Source organism: Miscanthus floridulus, chromosome 16 (genome assembly GCF_019320115.1).
Source record: "Miscanthus floridulus cultivar M001 chromosome 16, ASM1932011v1, whole genome shotgun sequence".
Lineage (NCBI taxonomy): Eukaryota > Viridiplantae > Streptophyta > Magnoliopsida > Poales > Poaceae > Miscanthus > Miscanthus floridulus.
In genome coordinates this window covers 55,151,224-55,177,221 of record NC_089595.1, presented here as the reverse complement: position 1 = coordinate 55,177,221, position 25,998 = coordinate 55,151,224, and the positions used below count along the sequence as shown (strand labels likewise).

Below are 25,998 nucleotides of genomic sequence, written 5' to 3'. Positions count from 1 at the left end.
CCGATCGAGTACAGAGAGGTTCCAGGCGCGCGAAACTGCGACCGAACGCGTCCGGTGGCAGGCGACCGGACGCTGGCAGCGTCTGATCGATAGTTCGTGGCTGCAACTGTCAGGACGACCGGACACGTCTGGTCAGGACGATCTCAGCGTCCGGTCAGTAGCAGAATTATGGGAGTTCGACCCCAACGGCTACTTTCTCAGTGGGGCTTATAAATACAACCCCCAACCGGCCATTTGAAGGGTGTGGAGCTGATGAAACATACCAAGGGTGTTGATGCACCATTTTAGTGATCTCCACATGCATAGTGCTTAGTGTGTTATTAGGTGATTAGCATAAGTGCTTTGCGAAGTGCTTAGGTTGATTAGACCACCGCTCATGCGCTTGCTCTAGGTGTTTGCCTAGTGTTTAGTGAGGTTTGCATACCTCTTGCCACCCCGTGCTTGCGAGCACAAGTGTTGTACATCGGAGGGGCTTGAAGTCTTGCGAGATCGCACCAACCGCGTTTGTGGTGCGGCCGCCACCGTGTACCGAAGGGAACAAGGCCCGCGGCGTTTCGGCCGGAAGCTTGATAGTGAAGACGGCGGGAAGCATCCGGGAGAGGCTTGCCGGAAGGCACATCGGAGACCCACTTGCGCGTGGGGAAGGCCCGAGGCTATCCACGGAGTTACCCGACCGAGAGCTTGGCCCTTGCGAGGGATTCCTTACGAGGGGCTCCAACGAGGACTAGGGGGAAGCTTGCGCGCTTCTTGATACCTCGGTAAAAATACCGGAGTCATCGACGGGAGTTTGCATATCTCTACCTTGCTCTTTAAGCTTCCGCATTTACATTGATCATATTATCATCATTTGCGGTAGAGATAGCAACACACTAGCAAAACTATAGTTGCACATCTAGATAGATTATCTTTTGCATAGGTTTTGCTAGAGGTAGAAAAAGAGGCCATAGTTTGGAGTTAGAATTTTAAGTTGCCTAATTCACCCCCCCCCCTCTTAGGCGTCATGGTCATTACAGGCATATTGTTTGCTACCATGGATGAGTTGAAATCATGGTTGCAAGAGTACTCCATTGTACACAACTAACCTTTTAGGGTCATCAATTCATTCAAGGAGAAGAGGTACATTGTTGCTTGTGAAGAACAACAGTGTGGTTGGAGAGTATGTGCTAGGAAGACGAAGGCAGGTAAATGGAAGATTACCTCAGTGAAGCAACCACATGTTTGTGCCACTGCTGAGGCAAAAGAGAACCATCTGCAGCTCAATTCTAGGTTCATTGCAAGGCAATTATGCCCCGTGGTGAAGCATATGCCAACCATTACGGTGTATGCGTTGGTTGAGATCATCTTCCAATGGTACAATTACTATGTCAAGTATGGGAAAGTATGGAGGGCAAAGCAGCGTGCACTGGAAATAATATTTGGAAATTGGGAAGAAGCTTATGAGTGCCTCCCTGTAATGTTGAACGCAATGAGGGCCATAAATCCTGGGATGCACTTCGAGTATTTACCTAAGGAGGGTGAAACAAGAAATGGTAGCCAGGTATTTGGAAGGGCGTTTTGGGCGTTCGGGCAGAGCATCGAAGCATTCAAGCATTGTAGGCCCGTCGTCTCAATTGACGGGACCTTTCTTATAGGGAAATTTGAAGGCACAATGCTTATTTGTATTGGGACAGATGCAGAGGACCAGCTTGTGCCATTGGCCTTTGCGATTGTTCAGAAGGAGGACACGGATAGTTGGTGTTGGTTTCTCAGGCTAGTAAGACAAGTGGTAATTGGTCTGGGACGTGATGTTTGTGTGATATCCGATAGGCATGCTGGCATTCTGAATGCCGTAGAACAAGAGATTCCTGGTTACGGCCAAATACATCACCGGTGGTGCACCAGACACCTTGCTCAGAATCTTATAAGGCGTGATCACACAAAGGACAACTTCAAATTATTTGAGGAGGTTTGCAGGCAGCAAGAGGTTCAATTATTCAAAGACAAGTTAGATGCCCTGAAGTTACCCACAAATGTTGATGGCAGGCAATTCTTGAGCGAGTTGATGGCGTCGAAGGATAAGTGGTCACTTGCATATGACACGGGTGGTTGGAGATGGGGCTTCATGACTAGTAACATGGCAGAGATGTTCAACAGCCTTCTAAGAGGTTGTCGTGGTCTGCCTGTGACTGCTATTGCCTCATTCACTTCTACAAGTTGAATTCTTGGTTTGTTTCGAGGAAGAAGCATGCGAGGTCTCTATGGACAGCAGGCAAAGCTTGGCCACTTTTAGCATCTCAGGAACTAGCTTTCTCAAAGAAAAAGTCTAAATGACAGAAGGGTTCATGTTTCGATCCGATCAACTATGGATATGAGATTCTAGAGGGTGGCGGAACTAACATTGGTGGTGAAGACCGGGGTGCTCGAAAACATAAAGTAGTGATCAATTAGAACAAGTGTACGTGTGGAAAACCGATCATATACCATAGGCCTTGCTCCCACATGATTACAGCCTGTCGCCTTAGACGTGTTGACCCTGAGGTCCCTCCCCGTATGGCCGCGGAGTTCTCTTTGAGGAACCTAATGAGCACCTAGAATCCTCAGTTCGAGCCATTTCTTGACGAGAGTCAATGGCCTACTTATGATGGCCCAAGTATGTGGCTGATCTTGGTTTACTCTGGAAGAGTAGAGGACCTAGGTGGCGGAAGCGGTTTAGGATGGACATGGACCGAGCCACGAAAGGTAGATCAACCACGAGTAAGGTTGGGAGACATTTTGTAGAGGACACCCAAAAGAGCCGTTGCTCTGGTTGCCATAAGCCGGGCCACAATAAGAGAAAATGTCCTGAACTACTTAGACAACAGGTATCCATCAAGCTAGCTACTAGAATTGCTTTGTGTAATGGTACATTGGTTTACTTTTGTTTTTTTATTTTTATGTTACTTCGTACCACATACACATGCTTTAACTTATACTAATGGTTTGGCATTGCTTATGTTGCAGGATGGATCGGTTCCCCCTTCTTGATCCAAGGTTCGATGAGCACCACCGGGCTCGGAGGATCGAGAACGGAGAGGTATATTCAACAATTCGTATGAAAACATTGCATTGTTCATGTTTTGCTCTATAGTCCATGCTCTTTATAAAGTGACATGAACTAATACTTTTTCATGCTTTTTTTGCAGGTTTTGAATGTGCTGAGGCCAATGACACATGAGGCCTCTACGACCATGGTCTACGACGAGAGGTACACGCCCCTCCTGAAGCTGGCGAACCTTGCTACCGTTGCTCGTGTTTGTCGTCGAGGCACACCACCTTTCAACCTAGCGGCGCTGACGGAGTTGATAGATCGGTGGCGTCCGAAGACACACAGCTTTCACCTACCATGCGGGGAGATGACGGTCACTCTCGAGGACGTTGCCATGATCCTTGGAGTCAAAATCCGAGGATTCCTAGTGACAGGAGACACGGAGTCTGAAGGATGGCAGCAGCGGGTTGAGCACTTCTTGGGACGGCCCCTAGTGGCAGTTGAGGCTGGCAAGAAATGGCGCAGCAGTGGGGTGTCCCTGAGGTGGCTTCGTCAGCAGTTTCGGGAGTGCCCACCCAACGTAGACGCTGAGACCATGACATACTACTATCGGGCCTATGTCCTCCACATGTTAGGTACAGTTCTCTTCCCTGACGGCACTGGAGACACGATGTCCTGGATGTACATCCTGTGCCTTTTGAACTAGGAGGATGCCGGCAATAGGAGTTGGGGCTCGGCTATACTTGCCTTCCTATACCGTCAGCTTTGCGAGGCTTGCCGCCGTCCTGGAGGCGCGCACGCTACAATGTCAGGCTGCATCACACTGTTGCAGGTAATAAAGCAAAGTTGTACAAGTTACCACTACAATTCAATGTTTTTTCTTAACAAAAGTGATTAACATTCATGTTTCCACTCTTTTTTTACAGATTTGGATGTGGGAGAGGCTTCCAGTTGGGAGACCGCATCAGCTTGATCCCCCACAACCTTGGTTTCCTCAAGGAGACGCAGTTGTCGCCCCTACCGTGGCACACCTCTACGAGCGAGCCCACGGAACATACCACGTGTCACGCCACGCGTACATCAGCTTCACCAACGAGCTGGACACCCTTTTGCCACAGCATGTAAGTTTCCCACCCTTTTGCCCTAATCGAGGATATGTGCACAAATTGAGCGTCGACTAGTTGATGATGACGTTGTGTACAGGTTCAATGGAGCCCATATCAGCGGAGGCAAGTAACGGATCTCAACTTGAGCGCCTTGTGCATGGTAGACGAGGACGTCTGGACGATGAGGACCCCCTTATTTGTTTCTATGCAGTGGAGTACCATCTCCCTCACCGTGTAGCATGGCAGTTTGGTAGGCTGCAGCCTTCTCTGCCTGATGATTTCTCCACCGGTTGGCAGCTCCACAAGTACGTAACATATAATATTTTGTTCGTTTCACATGAAAGAATCATTGAGTAGGCCTTCATATTGCCGATTTGGTGTAAAATTTGCAGGTTCAACAGACAAAAAAATAAGAAGATCACCAACTGGCAGCTGGAGCACCAGCGCTACATTGATGAGTGGATGTTGATGGAGCAGAACAACATGGGCATCCACGCCGTCCATCATGACAAGGCATTCCATGATTACCTTGTTTGGTTTGGTCAATGAACAAGGCTTCAATTGAGGCCCGCTTGGACGGAGCAAGACATTGCTGACATTGCAAGCGAGGATGAGGGCAACAACCCATATGACCAAGCTACCCGAGAAGGCAGGCAAGTTGAGATCGCCCCTACGTTAGCCAGAGCTGTAAGTGATACAACTATTTCAATCTCTGAGGTCTTTACTGTGATAGAGACTTAAATTATTGTTTTTGTTGCATAGAGCATGGAGATAATGAGGACAGTGGCCGACCAAGGAAGGGCATTGATGATTCCTGTGGGCGATCCTGATGAGGCCTCCATGTTACGACAGCACATTCAGGTAGTCTTCTCTCATTCAGTTGATGTTACATCTTTATATAGTTTTGTGACCAACCCCACTTACTAATAGTGCTTTCAAAATGCAGCGTGCCATGCATCGCCTACGAAAGGTAGCTGCACGCCTTGGATGTAGACGTTCCCTGGATGTGGCAGTCCCATAATAGCTTGGTGCTGGACCTTCTACTGCACATGTTGGAGGGACTTCATCTTCACATGGTGCACATGGTGGCAGGACTTCTTCTTCACATGGTGCAGCAACTACTGCAGAGGGTGGTCAAGGACATGGTCATTATGATGATGAAGTTGATGAAGGACAGGGAGAGTACTATGATCATGAGTATGATGAGATTGACATGTCCCAGCTTGGAGATGCACCCCAAGGAACTCAAGGCCCCTCTGGTTCTGGACGTCCACATTGGACGCTCAGACCAGTGGACAGGTACACTCCAGGTACCTATCCATTTGGGAGGGGAAAGCATTACGCTCGCCGTCCATGTTAAGGTACAAGGAGCGATAAAAGATCCAAAGACTTCATATGCTTTATTTTGTGCATGGACTATGTATGCATTGGACCTTGTACTATGTTTGGACTATGTTTTTTGATTGATGAAGCATATGTATGGACTATGTTGGATGTTGAATGTGTTGGACTATGTTGGATGCTTAATGTGTTGGACCTTATGTATGTACGGATGTTGAATGAATGTGTCTGTCGGTGTGGTCATGTGTTATGTGAATGTGTGGAACATCGCCATGTTTCATGTTTCCAGCTATTAAGGGCCTCCGTCGCAACTCACAAGGAAGAAGGGGTGTCATCATCCCCATCCTCCATGTTACGATCAACCTCTGTTGGATCCACAGTGACATGGCAAGCACGCAAAGGGGACGAAGCGGCTTAGGAGAGTCGGGGAGCTAGCGAGCTCAGGTCTGTTGTTGGCACAAGGTCATCGTCGGCTGATTAGAGTAGTGGGAAATAGTGAAGCAAATCAAAGAAGAGGTATATTTTGGTGAACCTAGGGGCTCGGTGTTTAGTCATTTGACGCCGACCCCTGGTACATACTGGAAAACAATTCACCGAAGCGCCGAGGTGCCCAACCTCGGCGTTTAGTCGTTTCACACCGACCCCTGGTACATACTGGAAACCTTTGCATCGAAGCGCCGAGGTGCCCAAGCTCGGCGTGGGGTAAATTGACGCCGAGCCTTGAACCTCGGCGTGTTACAACTAAGCGTCGAGGTTCGGCCCAAACCGGGCCACGGCCGTTGCCAAACCCTAGGGTTGGCATGGGCCGACTCGACGCCGAGCCTCAGCCCAACTCGCAAACGGCCGAGCCAAACCTAGGGTCGGCGTGGGACGACTCAACGCTGAGCCTCAGCACACCTCACACACGGTCGAGCCAAACCCTAGGGTCGGCGTGGGCCGACTCAACGCCGAGCCTCAGCCCAACAAAACCCAAACCATTTGGTATATGTTGCGATCCTATTTGCATGATTCAAATGAAAAATCTTTCTCAACCTCTTCGACTAACACGAGTTATACTAATAAGAGTAGACAAGTTATATTTATGTTTGTATGTTTGTTCCTGTAGGAAAAACCGATTGTTGGTTCGATTTCAATCCCCTATTTTTAGAGAGACTCAAATCTTTTTTTTCAGTTTGGGAATCAACCATAGTACATGAAACTTAGAGGTAGGTAAACTGCAATTTATGAAATAGCGGAGGCACAATGATTACAGTCACATCAAAAGTAACAAATGGCATGTCGCAAACTAAACCTAGCATGCCTTAGGGGATTGAAAGAAACAAGTGATACAGACATTGCAAAGGATACACACTCACATAAAAACTAACAAGGGCATGTTGCAAACTAAACCTAGCATGCCTTACGAGATTGAAAAGAACAACTCATACAAGCATTCCACATTCGGATTGACTAACAAATGTTGGTCCTAATAATGCTCCTACATATTGAACTGAGTTGCACCTTCCCCATAGTATCCTCCAGTTGATGGAGGCGGTGGTGGTGGCAGTGGCGGTGGAGAAGGAGGTCCGTCCTTCTTATGGTACGGGCACTCGCAGTATGGATTATTGCATAGTGCCTCCTCTGCATCATTGCTATTGTCGTCGTCCGACTTGTCCCTGTTACCACTTCCAGGGCCATACTCTAGGTCAAAGATGTGTCCCTGTAGATATGTGATGTACTGTTGATGGGGATAGATAGGAGGAGGGTTGACCCATCTAGTGAAGCCACAGTTATCTGGACAGCTTGAATCCTGAAAACCCATCTACCAATAAGTACTAGTAGAAACCAAATGCAAATCTAAAAAAGGAGAGAATTCAAAGGCAATACAAATCCTCGCGGGCATCTAAAGAAACGATGGCCTCCACCGTCACAGTCGTTGTACATCTGCACAACGCAATCCAAACCGTGGCGGCATTTTGGCCAATCTTCAATGCGCTTCTCGTATGATCTAAGAGGTCTCTCACGGGTGAAGTCACTCTTCCTCTCCAAAGGAAATTCCTCTATTGGTTCTTCAAAAGAATCAGGACCCAGAGAACCCTCCCACACAATCGGAGGTCCCTTCCTCACCCCCTTTCCTCTCCCTCCGCTGAAACCCTGTCCACTCGAGGAACCTCCGCTCGACATTTGCTAAAACTAAACTAGAAAACAAGTTGTGTGGATGTGGAGCAAGACATGGAGCACTATATATAGAGATGAAGGCAGGTTCACCATGAATGCTACTTGACAAAAAACATGTGTGCGTACTCATTTATTGAATCTGCAAAGGCTAGATGCTTCATCTGAAAAGCCTACAACCATGACTGGTCATTTCATCTGAAAAAGCTACACCTGTGTTTTGTCACTTCATCTAAATGCAGTACATCACTCTGATATTAATTCATTGCGTATACGGATACAACAGTAAATGAATCTAGGCTTTTCAGTGAGTTTTCAAATAGACTTGTAGCCCTTTCAGTGACTGCAACAGTACCTGTAGCCCTTTCAGTGACTGCAACAACACAAGTAGTCTTTTCAGTGATACAAACAGTACCACTATAGTCTTAGGATAGTTAACGAAGTACAGGGCATAAGACCATCTGAAATAAAATCATAGTGCATTACAACATAATAAAAAAAGTCCAGGGAATAAGTTCATCTGAAATAAAAGCAGAGTGCATTACAACATAGTAAAAAAAGTCCAGGGCTACACGACATCACTCGTGAATGAACCAAATACCTACTGAGTGCAACGAGGCCACTTTCCCTTCCTCTTGGCATCGGGATTCTCCTCCATCGCTGCCTTCGCTCGGCGCACACACTCAAGCTTCTTCTCCCTCTCCGCCCTGTACGCAGCAACACGCCTCCTTTCCTCCTCTTCCTTATGCTCCTTTTCTATAGCCTCCAGTCTGCGTCTCTGCTCAGACCTCTCCTTAACCTCCGCATCCCACTCCTTCAGGCCTTCTAGACGCTGCTTGTTCGACTCCTTGATCTCAATGTCAATCCACTACTCAAAGTCACACAATGGTGGAATGGTCTGCAAGAAAAACAAATTGTTACAAAACAAATAAATAAGCAATACTTAATATCACAAGAAAATTAATTAACACAATAAAAATTCCTCACAAACGATGCACGGCGCTGTTGCTTTGTAGGTTCCCATGCATAATTGAGACACATCCAGTACCTCTGTCTATATGTTTCCTTATCTTCAGAGATGTCTACCTTGCAAGGATCACCACAAAAGCACATTGGTCGAGGAACACCTTCAGGGAGAGGCTTTAGGTCGTAGGGATTTGCCCTCTGGCGACCATAGCTACAATTGAAAGAATTTAGTCATATTAACGGAGAACCAAACCTAAACCTAGGGTTTTCTATTTGTTGCACAGATAATGAATAAACATTGGGATTACCTTGGAATACGAGCTTTACCATGCCTTGGCATCCTAACATTACATAGAAAAAAAATCAATCCAAAGTACCTTGCAACGAATGTAAAGGTACTAACACTACATCACCATACCTCCCAAATAAGCTTTTCATTACAAACCCTAAACAAATTTGAATCCCAACAAACACAAAATTTAACTCAATGATTATAAACCATAACATATACAACAACAACAACACCAACAACCATACATTTGGGTCATTCAATCATTTGAACCACCATACATTGCACGAATGACATGAACATGAACCAAACCTATAATGCCAAGTTCAAAAACAAACGAATCTAAATGAATGAATTGAAAGAGGGGAAAGAGGAGTACCTTGGCAAAACGCCTTGATCATAACAAATTGAAATGTAATGACCAACAAATAAATAAAATACATAGTAACCCTAATGACCAACAAATAACTAACCCTAATGACACCTACAATAAACAAATAACCCTAATGACCAAAATAACTAGAAACCAAACTAACCTAACATGTTCATCACATAAAACAGTTAAACAACAATGCACTCAATGATCCTAAGCCATACATTTTGCAAATGCAAACACAAATATACCAAATCACCAAACAACCATGATTCCACATGATTAGGGACAATATAAGCACATCTACGCGGATAGAATGGAGGAGGGGAGGGACCATTACCTCGAGGAAGCTTCGGGAGACAAGATCCTGGCACCGGGGGTCGATTTTGGAGGTTAGAGTTTCGTGGGGGCCGTGGGGGATTTGGGAGCCATGGGGGAATGGAGGAGGGGAGGGAAGAAGAAGAAGGGGCCTCGGCTTAAAGGGTCCAGACCTCGGCGTTGAGTCGGGTCACGCCGAGGTCTGGAGGCTCGGCGTTAAGTGACCCAACACCGAGCTGCTGGGCCACCGTGCTTTGTTGGGCCGCCTAGGCCACGCTATGGATGGGGCCAGAGCTCGGCGCTCAGTCCAACCACGCTGAGGTTGGGTACTTGGCGTCGGCTGACACGACGCCGACGTCTTAGACCCACGCGCCAACGTGTCGACGACGACCCCGGTCTTCCATGACGTGGCAGTACCTCGGCGTCGAGTGACACGACGCCGAGCCTCATATCTCGGCGTCATGTGCTAAGACGCCTAAAAATGGTCTATTTTCAGAAAATGTTTTGGCATTGGTATTTTTCTAAAAATTGTTTTCAAAAGAGACCAAAATATGAAAATTTCACGCATGTGGCCATGCAGGGTTTGCAAAGGACGATGCGGACTCCGAAGGAGCAAGCGGAACAGGAAAAACAGAAACGGGGCTCAGGCGTTTTTTTCGCTACAGAAGGGCTCGGACATTTTTTTTAAGGAGATGGTGGGGTGGGGGGCGCAAACGATACTCTTAGGGCGTGTTTAGTTGGGGGAAAGTTGGAATTTGGCTACCGTAACACTTTCGTTTTTATTTGGCAATTAGTGTTCAATCATGGACTAATTATGCTCAAAACGTTTGTCTCGCGATTTTCCAACCAAACTGTGCAATTAGTTTTTTTCGTCTACATTTAATGCTCCATGTACGTATCGCAAGATTCGATGTGATGGCTACTGTAGCACTTTTTGGGAAGTTTTTTTAGAACTAAACACGGGCTTACATATATTTTAGGTGTATAGATCCACATGGGAGGGGGCGGGGCGGGCCGGACACTGACACAGCGCCTAGGTTCGGCTCGTGTGAATCCAAGTCATGCGATGCGAGCTCGGATGGACCGGACAGCAGGGAATGAGACTGCCCGGCCCGGAGTCGGACCATGGTTGCACTAATATTTTGGCTAGCATGGGCGTCAGAGTCCTTTTTAGCTTAATCTTGGCATTGGAGTCCTCGAACATGATAATTGGGCTCATATGGACGTTGAAGTCTTACATCTCACGTGTATTATTTTTTTAGGGCTCATATGCCACGACGTCTAGATCGAACAGTTATTATAGATGGAGAACTCCCTAAAAAACTCGCTCTTTTATAGTGTGATTTTTCGAGATCTAGAAGGAATCTTGGTGGAGGAGGAGTTTTACATCTTATATGTAAGATCACGGATGACGGAGGGCTCATATAACACGACATCTAGATCGAACGGTTATTATAGAGGAAGAACCCTCTCAAAAAAACTCGCTCTTTTATAGTGTGATGTGATGATATATTTTTTCGGAGTCGGACACGGATAGTAACGGGTACAAATATGAATATGGATTATCTCATTTACAAATACAAAGAAGTGTGTATCAAAACCGTATGAGTTGGATACGAAAAATGTCGATCATAAATAACGTCTATATGATCGTAAGATTGTTCTAGGAGCATATACCACAGCAATAAAATGTACATGAGTTGTTGATGAGAATTGAGAATACAACACCTAACAATACAACCAATGAATTGAAGATAAGCTCATTCCTATGTTTGTATAAAGATATAACATTGATGGTCCCGCGTCGGCCAAAAAAGCCTAGCGACCTATGCTCCACACTCGTGACGACAAGCATAGGGCTACATCGGGCGATGCAAGTGGGGGAAGTGAAATGATAGGGTTCGTCGTAGAGGCATTTATGTCTTTTCATTCTTGAGTTGCTTTTAACCCAAATTAGCTTTTTTTGCTAGCTAACTAGTGTTGTTAGTTAGGGTACTGGCTAGAAATTAGACTAACTTTGAGCCCCCGGATGCTTTCCATTAATTTTAGTTAATTTTTAGGTGGCTCACAATTAGTTATTGTTATAAAAAAGCTTCATAATATAGATAGGATTTTTTAATACAAAATATAGATAGAGTTCAAAGAGCGGAAGCTTCAAAATTTAGTAGTAACTTCAAAAGGAAAGGACCACTATCGAAGTCGAAGGTAAGTGCAGCGAGGGAGCAACTGGCCTCCCCGAGTTTGCTTCGGCGCCAAGTCTCCAGATCCTTCCACGCAAAGCCCCACCTGCGGTCCAGCGCACGCCTTACGTCACCTCGCCCCTCTCTGCTCACCTCAATGCACCACGTTCATGTGAACCTGTACCAATGACACAAGGGACCCGCGCGGCCAAACCCCGTGGACCGGCCGCGAGCCACCTAGAATCCGAGATATTTTTCCACAGAGTGGGGTCCACGGAGCGCCTCGAGGCCGGCCTATAAATTGCCGGCGCCCCGACCGCCATCGTGCTTTCGGTTTCTCTCTTCTTTCTCCCCCTCGAGACTTTTCTTATCGACGAGATCTCGCGATTCTTACGACTGGAACAAGCACACACCAGCCAGCGAGATAGCGAACCCTAGGAACCCAGTGGCCATCTTTGGAGGGACCATGACGCTGGATCAGAACCAGGCCATGCCGATGCAGCCCCCGGCCCTGCAGCCCGGAAGGTGAGATCAGCCTTCCAAACACTTCTTTCTATTTACTTGTGTGTTGGGTTTGTAGGGTTTGTAGGGTTTGGGGATGTTCAGTCTGGTGGGGAACGGGTATCTTGTACCCAAAAAAAAAATTTTGGGGCTTTTAGGATGGAAAATTTTGAGGGGAACTGGTCGATTCGCTGTAGGAATTTCTAATTAGGGTTCTGGAAAGTCAAATTCCGGTGGTGCGTAAGCTGTTTTCGGTGCCCCTTGGTGAGGGTTGTGGGATTTCCTGGTCGGGTTGTGCCGTAGCAATTTTGGAATTAGGGTTTCTGGTGGTGGTCCGTGTAATTGGGATTGGCTGGTGTGGCTATGGAATTTTGGTGGGTGGGGCGATGATTGAGTGTCATTGGTGTGGAATCGGGGTAAAAAGCTGTAATTGGGGATCATGGAAAGTTCGGGCATGGTTGAAAGTTCATGCTATTGCTTGCTCGTCATGTTGAAATCTGGGTTTGTTTGTTGAACCGGTGAAAACTTTGTTCCGGGTATATCAGCTATTGTAAGATGGGATTTTAGGAGCGTATTTTGGGTATTTATTAGGTGTGTAGATATAAGCTTGAGCTTCAGAGCTGTCAGCATTGTGCATATTTTTTGGTATTTGGGAGCGTAGATGTGAAGTTTGATCTTTGGGTTATGAGCATTGTTCACATTGTGCTGAGTGACAGTATAGTGTGCATCATCTCCACAGAAACGATACTATGAAGCTTGTAGAGCCTGCCTAACTTGCTGCTAACTTTGTTTCTGTATTTTGTCAAATTCTGTTGTTGTTAGTTTTCCTTTTCTTAACCCAGTCGCTGATACATATTATGTCTATTTGTCTTGTCTTGTCGGTAATTTATAGAACATATGGAGCAGAGGGCAGTACTGTGGTGCATGGTTCCGTCACAACAATAGGTATGATTGCTTTGATCACCTCTTGTGAAAAGGAAATATTGACTGGTATGAGTCCACACGATACCTGGCCCTATAAAACACAATCACGCAAATAACAATTTATGTTTCAGCAGGAGGCCGTGCTCTTGCCTCGAATGAGTACCAAATTCTGGTACAGCAGAAACCATAGGGAGATGCGCCACTGCTGGCCTCTAATCTGTGGTGTGTTTTAACTGTTCTATATATCTGGCTGCCCTCTATGCTAGAACATCTGAGCTATCACTAGCAGTCTTTGACTGGTAGTGTTGTGCGCTTGACCAGTGAGTTACACTTGCGCCAGATAGTGATATCTGTTTCTCTTAACAAGGTTGTCTACTTTGTTGAAAAATTGTGCAATGTGTTCAAAACTAAATATTAGCAGGTTCATAATGACAGATATGGTATCTGTTTATGCAAAGATGTTCTCCATGTGTAGGAGCTTTTGATTAAAAGGCCACTAACAGCGTGTAGGGAGCAAAATAGTATCTGTTTCTGTGGAGATGATGATTGTCATGTTTGAACCTTTTGGTCTTCTGGGCACTAAGAAGAGTAGTAATCTGTTCTGTTTGAACATTTTGTTATTTTGCTTGTTCTCTGCTTGTTTGTGGCATGGTTATTAGTTTTTTCCTGTTGAAATAGTTTTCCTGTTGGGGCATTTTTGTTATTTTTGCTTATGTACTTTATTTGCATGCTCGTTACAGTATTACATATGACGCCGAGTACTAAAGTTTACCTTCTCAATTCAGCAGGAAGAAGCGACCTCGCAGGTCACGCGATGGGCCTACGTCAGTGGCAGCTGTCATCCAGCGGTGGACTGAGCACAACAAGCAGTTGGAGTATGGTCCTGAGGGGGCAAAGCAACCAAGAAAAGCACCTGCAAAGGGTTCGAAGAAGGGCTGTATGAAGGGAAAAGGAGGGCCTGACAATACACAATGTGGGTACCGTGGAGTGAGGCAGCGTACTTGGGGAAAGTGGGTTGCTGAAATAAGAGAGCCAAATCGTGTCAACAGACTCTGGCTGGGTACCTTCCCAACTGCGGAGGATGCAGCTAGGGCCTATGATGAGGCAGCCAGAGCGATGTATGGAGACTTGGCACGTACTAACTTCCCCAGACAGCATGCAACAACCTATGCCCAGGCTGCTCTAGCATCGACCTCTGTCCAAGCTGCTCCAACAGCTGTTGAAGCTCTTTGGCCTGGTACATCATGTGAGTCGACAACAACATCAAACCACTTAGATATCGCATCCACCTCAAACAAGCCTGAAGCCTCTGACATTTCGAGCTCCCTAAAGGCAGAATGGCCAGAAGCTTTGGAGGCTGGATCAAGCTGTATCCAAGCCGGCACACCCAGTGTAGCTGACAAGGTCTTTGGGACGCTGGAACCTATCACAAATCTTCCAGATGGTGGTGATGATGGTTTTGATATTGATGAGATGCTGATGATGATGGAAGCTGATCCACATAATGAAGGTGGAACCGACGCTGGCATGGGACAGCCCTGGTGTCTTGATGGGCTGGATTCGAGCGTCCTGGAGAGCATGCTCCAGTCAGAGCCAGAGCCATTCCTGATGTCCGAAGAACCAGAGATGTTTCTTGCTGGCTTCAAAAGCCCATCAAATTTCTTCGAGGGTCTGGAGTAGCTAAAATGAATTTTTGATGTTTGGCCGTTGATCCTCATTTCACTTCATGGCTGAGCTTGTGATGAAGTGGAAGGCAAACACTGCCAGAACTGATAAGAGGCTTGCTCTAGCAATTCTAGGCTTTATTCCTTTTTAATAGTTCCCTAGGCATGGGAACTCGGTTTGCTTCTCCAAATGTTTTGTAGACCAGAAGTGGTGATGTAAATAGTTCCCACCTTGTGGAAGGACAAGAATAAAGGAAAAAAAAAAGAGAGAGCATCTGCTTTTTCGTTTCTTATTTGCCTTTTCTTACAGTTAAATGATATTATTATAATAACAATCTGATACGAGCTCAATTTGTCCTTTTCACGGGCAGCTTCTTCCTTCGGAACTTCCGGGAGCAATGATCCATTTGTGAAATCCACAGAATAACGTTACTTTTAGCGAGTAGCATTAAGGACGTGAAATTGTGGCGTCATGCCCGTGCCTTTATTTAATTAATGAAATAAATACAATCAAATCGAACCTGGTCAGCATCTTTCTATTTCCAAATTCATATATCCTATATTAGAAGGGCGGGTCTGGTGCAAGCGGTAGAGTCTTACCGCCTATGACTGGAAGATCCCAGGTTCGAGTCGCGGTCTCCTCACATTGCATAGGCGAGGGTAAGACTTCCACTGACACCGTTCCCTAGACCCGCACAAAGCGGGAGCTATCTGCACGAGGTGCGCCCTTTTATATATCCTAGATTACATTGTACAAACAATTGGCATCCAACCAAACGTGTGGAAGCTAAGAAGTTATGCTATCAGATCCTCGCGCTCGCACATATCCGCTGGTCTCCTCTGCTACCGTCTCCCATCCATCCACGATTTTCTCCGCATAGGCCGCCTGCGTGTGGACATGCATACGATTTGCACAGGTCAAGGGCAAAAGAAATGTACTGTACTCGCAGCATCAGAGACCAGCAGAGCAAGCACTAACTAATGATCACCCATCCAGCACAAATACCTGGGTTAGCCAGATACAAGAGAACAGGCTAAACGAAATGGGTTGAAACAGTACCTGGCTTGCAACAAATCCTTTTAGCATCACCAGGAAATCTTGTTTTCTTTCGCTGTCTAGTCGCTGTAGTTCACTCCTGTTATTTTCCTGCATATCATACAGATTTCTATCAGATCTCAGTTGCATCACCAAAGTGAGATCTCATCAGAAGTGGCATGCAAAGCATATACAGAAAGCACTCTTACAGGTTACATTACAACAAGACAAGCCAGAAGGAAGCATTTCTGTTTCTATTTATTTACTCAGACTCGTGCTAGTCAAGTGCCCAGCATCAAGGAAATATGGTCCTCGCTATCAGGTCGATTAAAGTAAACTACTCCCTCTGTTCCAAATTATAAGACGTTTTGGCTTTTCTAGATAAGTTGCTTTTACTATGTATCTAGACAGTGTATATCTAAGTGCATAGCAAGAGTTACGTATCTACAAAAGCCAAAACGTATTACAATTTGGAAAGGAGGGTATTATTCACTTGGAATTGATAAGGAAGCATATTCCTCAACATGAATGAATGAGCACACATAATAAATCCAGTTAGTTGAATTTGAAGCCACCTAAATTACAGCCTCATGGGAGTAATATGTTTGTACCCCATCAAATGTTATCTTTACAATTTGGCCACTGGGCTACACTTACATGTGTAATATTTGAAAATAAACAAACAGAGAAATGTGATGGAGAATTAGTTCTTTGTGAATGTTAGATATCCACCAAACTTCTATGATACTGTTGCAACAAAGGGAAAACAATGTACACACATTTCAAAGCTGACGGAACCGCTACTTGAAATTGATTTTGCCTAAGAAAAAGGATATGATGGTACTTAAAGTTACACGAGACTAGATGACTAATGGAGTAAGCAGTCGATGTTTTGTCAGTCATCATTATTGTCCTTGTATAACCAGCAATAATTTTGGACAAAACGAGCAATCATTACCTTAATTCTCTCGTACTCTCTTAAAGCACAGAACTTAGCATCTTCAGTAGCCCTAATTGTTTCCCTTAGCTCTTCAACTTTGCGAGTCCTAGCTCTATCACCATCAAATATCTTCAAGGATGCAGCCTCGAGTTTCTCAATCCTGGACTGTAATGATGCCACATCTGACATGAGTGTTTGCACGGTCAATAATGCACTTGCCCGGTCAGAAAATGCAGTGTGGACAGACAACATTATGCTTAAATGTTCATGCAGCGTATCCTGCCAAAATAGAAGGTAGAAAAAATAAGATCCATGAAAACGATCACTTCATAAGCAGTAGAGATATAGATAATGTAGTCCAAAGGTTAAAGATTCTACCAGATATTTGACAGTTTGTGCATTCAAATCTCGACATGCCCTGCTAGCTTTAACAGCGGCAGTGGCTACACGCCTGCTGTCAGCTGCTCTTATCCTCTGAGAGTCATACATTGCCTCCTCGGTCTCAAACTTTGTTAGTCTAACGAATGCCAATCCAAGTGCTCCCATTGTTTCAGCCATATCTTGTTGAGCCTTGACAAGTGCTTCTGCCTGTGGAGAAGACGGAAAACTTTAGCAATGGCTTCCTCCAAGACAGCTTAAGTAATTTTCTGCATAAATCCAGTTTTTTATACAAAAATCACCCATCAACTGGTATTGCTTCGTGTTAGCAGAGACACAGCATCACAGCATGGCCCTCGTCCTATATTGATTCTGTACATGACCAACATGACCATGGGTAGAATCCTCTCAGACTCACATTGCCCTATTAACCTTTTGATAACACTTTCTCTTTTTCTCCTATTCTGTAAGAATGTGTTGCCCATTGCCCTAGTTGACCATACTATTGTACTATTGTTGTAAAACATATCATGTTACACAATGCACATGGGTACTGCTCATGGTTTTTAAGGTGTCAAGTGGATGTCTAGGCACTCAAAAATCCTCGGTGTCCCTGTCACCTAGCTAAAAAGAAGCAAGCGGACGGGATAGAGGGGGAAGAATGGAAGGGAAACCAACCAACAGATCCCAGAAACTTCCACCACTGCCGTTTCCACTAGCTCTGGCGTCGGTGACTGGCACAGGACTTGCTACTGTCAGTTGAGGCATGATATATCTATAAGGGAGCAGCAGCTCAGTCCATCTGAGAGGGCACAGCTCAGACGATCAGAGAGGGTGCAGCTCAGTGAGGGGCAGAGAAGCAGCACAGAGGAGTGAAGGAGTTGCAGGCAGCAGCAGGTGCAAGGACAAAGGCGAGCAAGCAGCGGCGCTGAGAGCGGATGTGACGGTGCTGATATGAATCAGAATGGGAGTAGTTCTGGGGGGCCTATAGGAAAGTTAGGGGAGGGCTATATGGGCTGTCTAGTGGACTGGGCCATTGCCTTACGTCCCCTGCCCCCCTTACTCCTTTTTTCCCCTCCTTTTCTTTTTCTTCCTCCTACATGCTTCTGCCTTGCCATTTTCAGATTGGTATGGGACCCCCTAGGCGATTAGAAGGTGATCTATCGCCATGCCTCACTTTACTGCCTAACCATGGTTATGGTTTAATGAACATCCGCATTATATGTACAATTGATGCAGACGTTATGCTAGAGAACAAAAAGAATATATGTAACTATCAAGAGAAAATGAATCCCAACAATAAGGCCTAGTCAAATAAGCCATTGATTTAGGGCTCCCTATCTTTTCTCCATCCACTGTACAGGACAAACAAAGCATGTGCAAGACAATTCATAACCCATAACTCCTGTCGAGAGTACCAACATAGAAACAAAATTTAGCTTAGCGAGTGAAGAGGAAAATCAGGATAGTGGAACAATTAATGTGGTATCATGATACAAATATAATAATTGAATTGCGTATTCTACTGCATATTGTGCAAACAGACACTTTCACTCCCAAAGCTCTCCCTATATCACCCTTTGTCCACAAATAAAACCTATCAACTCAATTATTTTTAACTACTTACTGGTTTCAAGAATACGGACACGACCTTTCAGTTGGATGACTCTTTTGATGACACCAATAGGCGCTTTGTGCGAAGAATCCAAGAATCTAAAGTCAGAAAGACGTTGAAAAGGATGAAAGGAGGTACGGCGATGGGACCGGATGGTATCCCAATCGAGGTGTGGAGATGCCTCGGAGACATAGCTATAGTATGGCTAACCAAGCTGTTCAACCATATTTTTCGATCGAACAAGATGCCTGACGAGTGGAGAAGTATATTGGTACCGATCCTACAAGAATAAAGGGGATATTCAAAGTTGTACTAATTACCGGGGAATTAAGTTGATGAACCATCCTATAAAGCTATGGGAGAGTTATCGAGCATCGCTTGAGAGCAATAACGCGGGTCTCTATGAACCAATTTGGTTTCATGCCCGGAAGGTCAACCATGGAAGCCATTTTCTTAATAAGACAAGTTATGGAGCGGTATAGGGAAAAGAAGAAAGACCTACACATGGTTTTTATTGACTTGGAGAAGGCTTATGATAAAATACCAAGGAATGTTATGTGGTGGGCTTTAGACAAACATAAAGTCCCAACGAAGTACGTCGGGCTCATTAAGGATATGTACAACAATGTTGTGACTAGTGTTCGAACAAGTGATGGAGACACGGATGACTTCCTGATTAGGATAGGACTACATCAAGGGTCATCTTTGAGCCCTTATCTGTTTGCCTTAGTGATGGATGAGGTCACAAGGGACATACAAGGGGACATCCCTTAGTGTATGCTTTTCGCAGACGATGTAGTGCTAGTTGATGAAAGCCGGACAAGAGTGAATCAAAAACTGGAATTATGGCGGGAGACTTTGGAGTCCAAAGGTTTTAGACTCAGTAGAACTAAAACTGAGTATATGAGATGTGACTTCGGCACTACTACTCGGGAGGAGGAAGATATTAGTTTGGAAGGTCAAGTAGTGCCTAGGAAGGATACCTTTCGATATTTAGGATCAATGCTACAGAGAGACGGGGATATTGATGAAGATGTTAGCCATAGAATCAAAGCAAAATGGATGAAGTGGCGCCAAGCATCTGGTGTCCTATGTGACAAAAGGATACCACAGAAGCTAAAAGGCAAATTTTATAGGACGGCGATTAGACCTGCTATGTTGTATGGTACAGAATGTTGGCCTACGAAAAGACATGTTCAACAGATAATTGTCGCGGAAATGTGTATGTTGCGTTGGATTTGCGGTCATACAAGAAGGGATCGAGTTCGGAACGATGATATACGTGATAGATTAGGGGTAGCACTAGCTTGTCCAACATCGGTTGAGATGGTTTGGACATGTCCAACAGAGACCTCCAGAGGCACCAGTGCATAGTGGAATCCTAAGCCAGGATAATAACGTGAAGAGAGGTAGAGGAAGACCGAAGTTGACTTGGGTAGAGGCAATAAAAGGAGACTTGAAAGGATGGAATATACCCAAAGACTTAGCCTTAGATAGGAGTGCTTGGAAAACAGCTATTCACGTTCCTGAACCTTGATTGCTTCTGCTGGGTTTCAACTCTAGCCTACCCCAACTTGTTTGGGACTTAAAGGCTTTATTGTTGTTGTTGTTGTTGTACTTACTGGTTTCAAGATGCCTTAATAATATGTTTTCTCTTTGTAATTTGACCAGCTTTTCATGTCATAGAAGGCTTTTTTCCTCTCTCAAACCTTCCTTATCACCAAGTACTACTAACTAAATGCCAATCTACTACGTAAAAATAGCACTACAAAATGTCCTCAAGGTTCATGCTATATTAAGGCCTTAAGGGCCACTTCCTTTGTTACTCCCTCCATTTATTTTTCTAAGGCATATTAGGATCTTAGGAAGTCTATAATTTGACCATTAATATCTCTTATACTATCTTGTCAATTACTACAAAACCAATATCCTACTAAAAGACATATGAAAAATACAAATCTATTGATGCATCATTTGTGCACTAAACGTACATATATTTCAACAAATTGATGGTCAAATACAATGTTTGACTTTTCTGAATCCTAACGTGCCCTACATCTTGAAATGGAGATACATTGCAAGTTATTCGAATTCTGGATAGAAGAAATCAAAATGAATGGTAAAAATGGTCAAACTACTAGAATTAAGATGCCATGTTATAGAAGCACCATTAGCTACAATTGCAGTGTTGCAATTAAATAGAACTCATGGAAGAACTTAGTGTAAAAAAATGAAAGATGCATGATACTGAAGGAGATTCGTGGAACATACTCAGTCATGAATCCAATGTGTTCAAAGTTTTTTTTTCAATTTTAGACGGGGAGGTTTCGGGGTTAAGTTTAATCTTCAAAGAGACAATGAATCACTGTTAAACACTCTACTAGTTATTACTCTTCCCCAGAAATGAAATTCTCACCTTCCGAAATTTGACACAATATTTATGATGTGTAATAAGTATCATTAAATTAATCATGGAATATATTTTCATAAACCTATTTGGAGATCCAAATGTTGATACTATTTTCTATAAACCTAGCCAAACTTAAATCAAATTTGGCTTCGTCCAAATCTAGGATTACATTCTTTTTTGGATGGAGGTAGTAATTAGTAGTAGAAGAGAAGAAATACATTGCCTCACTCCCATGGTCATAACAATTAACTATGAGACATATTACATGGAAGTTTTGGGCTTTTGGCATCTGAGGGAGAAGAGATCACCTGTTGTGACGCACTGGTGAGCTGATGCTCCCACTCCTGCAGCTTATCTTTCTTCTCCAGGAACTCCCTATCCTCCTCTACCAGGGGAGGCTTGACACCGGCCCAATCAGTTACCACCGACTGCTTGAGCTCCTTGAATATCCTCAGCAGGTCCCTGCCGCCCCTGGCAGGCTGCACGACTTCCTGTGGCGCGGCGACAGCATCCTCCCCAGCAATGAGCTGCCGCGGCAGCCTTGCTGCACCATCGAGCATACGTGACGCCATATCAGTGCTGCCGGGCAGTGGCATCTTTCCCTCGGCCTGCAGAAAGACGCGCAGCTCGTCGCTGGAGCCGATGGCCGGATGCTCGGCGAGTCGCCAGAGGTACCGCTCGAGCGCGGCACGGCGCTGCGCCACGAACTCGTCCCGCTGCATGACCTGACTCTCGACGGTGTTCTTGTCCGGGCGCGGCGGCACGAACTGGCCTCGGAAGGCCTCGGCGAGGCGGTCGGCGAGCGTGACGAAGTCGCGGAAGCGGCGGCGCACCGAATGACGGCGCTGGTCGGGGTCCCGGCGGTGAACGCTGGTGACGAGGTAGGAGACGTAGGTGGGCGCGGATCCGGGGACAAGCGAGATAGCGGCAGGCTCGGCCTCAGTCTCCGGGTCGGAGACAGCGAGGAGGGAGTACTCGGAGGCCGCCAAGCGCGTGGATCTCGGCGACGCGGAGGAGGGCGAGGAGGCGGAGCGCGGGGAGGAGGAGCCGGCGCCGGCGCCGGTGGCGTCGGCGTAGGAGGGAGGGTCAACGAAGGAGGAGGAGAAGGTCGGGGAGAGGGTGAAGGCGGCGGCGCGCGTGGGAGGGGAGCGGGGCGAGGCGGCGGTGGCGGAAGTGGAGGAGAGGAGGGGGTCAAAGGTGGAGGCGACGGAGGCGTAGTCGGAGGCGGTGGCAAGGGGGAGGGACTCCATATCGTCGTCGTCGCCGGCGGTGGCCGGCTCCGACGGCGGCGCCGAGGGCATCATGACGCGGAGGAGTAGGGGAAAGGGAAACCAGGAGAGCAGATGGGTGTGGTGAGCGGAGACTACGGGTGTGGTACTGTGGTGCTGAGCGGAGAATACTACGAGCGCAAGGCTCCGGCGGTCTGTTGCCGGTGCGGTCACCGCGCGGTTGGCAGAAGGACACGCTCGCGTGGCGCCACGTGGGACGGTGGGAGCCTAGGATGTCTTGTATTCAAGCAACAACGACGGGAGACCTCACGATCCACCTCACAGTGAGCGCCCGTTTGGTAGAGGTTGTTCAATTGTGACAAAAACAGTTCGTGGCTTTTATAGTAGAGCGGAGAAAAAAATATTCGATAAAATAGTTTATTCTCTTGATGAGATTTACCGCGTTTTAGAGGGTGTTCGGATCCAGCTACTAAAATTTAGAAAGTATGTCGGAAGGGTGTTGCATGGGGTGTTCCGATATTAATAAAAAAACAAATTACATAATCCGTCCGTACTCCACGAGATAAATTTTTTGAGCCTAATTAATATGTCATTAGCACATGTTTACTGTAGCAAACATTGTTGAATCATGGACTAATTAGGCTCAAAAGATTCATCTCGTAAATTAGTATCTCATATCAAATCATGGACTAATTAGGCTCAAAAGATTCGTCTCATAAATTAGCAAACATTGTTGAATTTGGCATCAACAAACCTCTTTTCACACTTTGTATGTCATATCAAATCATTTATATTGTCAAACGTCTTAGGATCAAATGCTTCATAAATAAATCATATAAATCTCTTTAACACTTTGTGTGCCATCTCAAAATTCTTTATACTCTCTGTAAGTGCATCTAACCCTTTAATGAGTTTTGGTAATTTTAATGACAACATAATTAAAGGTCTAACAAGTTAAGTGTTGAACAGAAAATTGAGTTATTGCATACACGTGTGAATTGTGTAGTGAGAAGTGTATTCAAGGTTCAATAAGAAGGCAAACTTAATGGTATTCCACATAGTGTTGAAATGAAGGCCAAATTATGTATTGTTGTGTTGAAAGATTATGTAAACAATTTAGTTCAAGCAGAAGACAACAATGCAAATAGAATCGATGAAATGACCTCTATGTTGTGGGATATCATAGCATCATTTGAAAGCAAGCATATTTGGTAAATGGCAAATGAGACATGAGTAGATGATTTTGGTTGGTCTCAATAATGGTTTGCTTTGCATGAACAAGAAAGAAATTGATAGTTGACTTATATTGAATTAAGTTGGAAGCATGAAGATGCAAACTATCAAGAATAATGGTACTATGAAGTAATGGCAATCCAAGATGCAAATGTATAAGAGATATAGTCTTATGCATATCTATGGTCTCATTGTTTTGGATTGAGCTCACATCATGAAGATAGACATTGCGACAAATATTATAGGCGTCAAGCCAAAACGAAGAGAATATAAAGAATCGTGAATTGGCTTGACCATATTAATGTTGATTCATATGTGTCAATCTAAGTAAATCAATCTAAAGCTTGATTGAGCTCAACATTCATATTTAGAAGATAATCAAGCAAGGATCAAAATATTAAAGAAATGGTTTTTCAATGGATGTTTAATATGATGTGACTTGAGTATGGCTCAATAGGGTGAAGATAGCAAGGAAAGGGTTTCGAGGGACTAAGCGATGATAAAGGGCAAGCGACAACTTGAGGACTGAGGTATCATGGCTAAGGTGAAGAAGAGAGTACTTGCATTAAGTCGAGGAACTAATCGAGCTATGACGAGTCATATTGTGCTGAGTATCAAATCAACAGTAGAAGTGACTTGAAACCATGAGGTGAACTCATATGTGTGAAAATGGTTCAAGTCACATGTTCAAGGTGTGTTTGCTCGAAGGGATGAGATGTAACACCCTCGGTGTTACACCTTAAATCATTTACTAAAACATGTCATGAGCATCATATTTATGTGTTAATGCATGTGATAAAATATGTAGATAAATTTCTTGTAACTTAAAATGATCAATAAAAATATTAAACGAAAGTTGATTTGATAGTTCATGTATATTAAGTAGGGTTTAAAACTAATTTTTATTGAACAAGAATGCTATAGAACATATATGTGGTGCTTAAATAAAGTTTGGAATTTGAACTTTGTAGATGACAGTGAAATACTTGCTGTTGAAAAATGATATTACTAACTAATATTTCTACTAGCCTAGAAATTGCAAATTGAAATCAAGTTCAACTCAAAAACTTAGAAAATTTTCTAAGTTTATCAACAGCTAGATGTTGCTATGTTTAGCAAATTATTTTCAGAAATTGAGTTAAGAGGTGGTGTCGTGTTTTAGCTCGGATTGATAGCCTAATAGGGCCTCTTTAGCATAGTGAAGGCGGTTTAGTGTCAACCTCAACCGTTTAGTTGCTATCGATGCTTTAAAATTTGTGCACGTCATAGTCTTGGGATGGTTGGCGCCGTGCGTGCGTTCACCGTGCGGCCACCCCGCGCCGCGCACATGGCCATGTCCCACGCGGTCATCCCGTGCTGCCCGCTGGGTCAGTCAAGACCACCTAGGCTTGGCCAAGGCTGGCCACAGTGAGCCACTAGCCCCGCGCCCTGCTGCCCTGCCTCGCGCTGCCGCCACAGCCGCGCTACGCTGCCGTCGCCTCGCCGTCACATCCACACCGTTGTTTGCCCTGTTGGTAGCCCTACCGCTGCTGCGCGCGCTTGGCTTATCCGTGGCATCGGCACATGGATGTACCTGTTGTCGCCTCACCCATAAAGGCATGACAGTTGCTCGTGTCGTGTCGGTCATGGACGCATGCACGCCTTGTCCGTAGCGTCTGTGCGTGTGCGTCCTGATCGCGCCGCTCGTGTCCTGCCAAGGCGAGGATGAGCTGAGCTTTGACCTACCCCCTTCCCTCTCTCTTCACTGCTACCATGGTGGGCTGAGCCGCACCATTAATACAAGTAGGGAGAAGTCACCATCGCCCAATTTGATGTGTCGTTGGCTCCATCACCCAGTTGCCTAGCTACCCTCCCCCACCCCGCCTTGAATGGCGCCCGGTCGAGCTTCAATTTTAGAGCTTTTCCCCACCACCGTGCCGATAAGGCCGAGTCCACCCATCACCGAGGGTAGCGTTCATCTGACCACCTCGGGCCAAATTGGCTGCACCGCTAGACTCATCTTGAACCCCTCCTCACCATGCGCACCTAAGTCATACCCCTATCACTGTTTCAATGCTGTTGACGTGGTCGTGTCCACCGTGGCTCATCGCCGAGCTCGCCGCGTGTACATGGTCAGCTCTACTCGGGGCATCTCTGGCCAAACCATCGCCTCGATGAAGGCTCTAGTTTGGTTTTGGTGAATTGATGAAACCCTATGTGCTAACCTAGTTTATCAAAGTGATTATGAGATAGGTAGCACTACTCCAAGTGATGAAGCAATGGTGAAGATCATGATGATGGTGATGGCATGGTGATGATCAAATGTTTGGACTTGGAAAAGAAGAAAGAGAAAAACAA

General features: G+C 45.3%; 3 protein-coding genes and 1 pseudogene across 3 annotated transcripts; 2 read left to right on the top strand and 2 right to left on the bottom strand.

The window, feature by feature from the left end:
• The first annotated feature begins 2,769 nt into the window (after positions 1-2,769).
• Positions 2,770-3,710, top strand: LOC136510700 (protein MAIN-LIKE 1-like). Its single transcript, XM_066505065.1, has 3 exons — positions 2,770-2,840; positions 2,980-3,052; positions 3,162-3,710. The coding sequence occupies exons 2-3, from the start codon at positions 2,981-2,983 to the stop codon at positions 3,708-3,710; spliced, it is 621 nt and encodes a 206-aa protein (XP_066361162.1). The 5' UTR covers positions 2,770-2,840; position 2,980.
• A 4,496-nt stretch (positions 3,711-8,206) lies between these two features.
• LOC136511464 (uncharacterized) lies at positions 8,207-9,520 on the bottom strand (annotated as a pseudogene).
• Positions 9,521-12,049: 2,529 nt separating this feature from the next.
• LOC136512333 (dehydration-responsive element-binding protein 2B-like) lies at positions 12,050-15,198 on the top strand. Its single transcript, XM_066506298.1, has 2 exons — positions 12,050-12,256; positions 13,942-15,198. Exons 1-2 carry the CDS (start codon positions 12,198-12,200, stop codon positions 14,834-14,836), a joined length of 954 nt encoding a protein of 317 aa, XP_066362395.1. The 5' UTR covers positions 12,050-12,197; the 3' UTR covers positions 14,837-15,198.
• A 70-nt stretch (positions 15,199-15,268) lies between these two features.
• Positions 15,269-22,733, bottom strand: LOC136512332 (sorting nexin 2B-like). Its single transcript, XM_066506297.1, has 5 exons — positions 21,508-22,733; positions 17,175-17,384; positions 16,815-17,075; positions 15,881-15,967; positions 15,269-15,706 (listed from the first exon to the last, which is right to left on the bottom strand). Exons 1-5 carry the CDS (start codon positions 22,501-22,503, stop codon positions 15,608-15,610), a joined length of 1,653 nt encoding a protein of 550 aa, XP_066362394.1. The 5' UTR covers positions 22,504-22,733; the 3' UTR covers positions 15,269-15,607.
• Positions 22,734-25,998: the final 3,265 nt, after the last annotated feature.

What these genes read in the sequence shown, in the direction of transcription:
- LOC136510700 (XM_066505065.1), top strand. Translation starts at nt 2,981, where the DNA reads ATGGATCGGTTCCCCCTTCTTGATCCAAGGTTCGATGAGCACCACCGG. An exon ending in GGAGGATCGAGAACGGAGAG is followed by an intron (nt 3,053 to 3,161) that starts GTATATTCAACA and finishes CTTTTTTTGCAG; the next exon opens with GTTTTGAATGTGCTGAGGCC.
- LOC136512332 (XM_066506297.1), bottom strand. Translation starts at nt 22,503, where the DNA reads ATGATGCCCTCGGCGCCGCCGTCGGAGCCGGCCACCGCCGGCGACGAC. An exon ending in TCACCAGTGCGTCACAACAG is followed by an intron (nt 17,385 to 21,507) that starts GTGATCTCTTCT and finishes TCTTCTCCACAG; the next exon opens with GCAGAAGCACTTGTCAAGGC. An exon ending in GAGAGTACGAGAGAATTAAG is followed by an intron (nt 15,968 to 16,814) that starts GTAATGATTGCT and finishes TATGATATGCAG; the next exon opens with GAAAATAACAGGAGTGAACT.
- LOC136512333 (XM_066506298.1), top strand. Translation starts at nt 12,198, where the DNA reads ATGACGCTGGATCAGAACCAGGCCATGCCGATGCAGCCCCCGGCCCTG. An exon ending in CCGGCCCTGCAGCCCGGAAG is followed by an intron (nt 12,257 to 13,941) that starts GTGAGATCAGCC and finishes TTCTCAATTCAG; the next exon opens with CAGGAAGAAGCGACCTCGCA.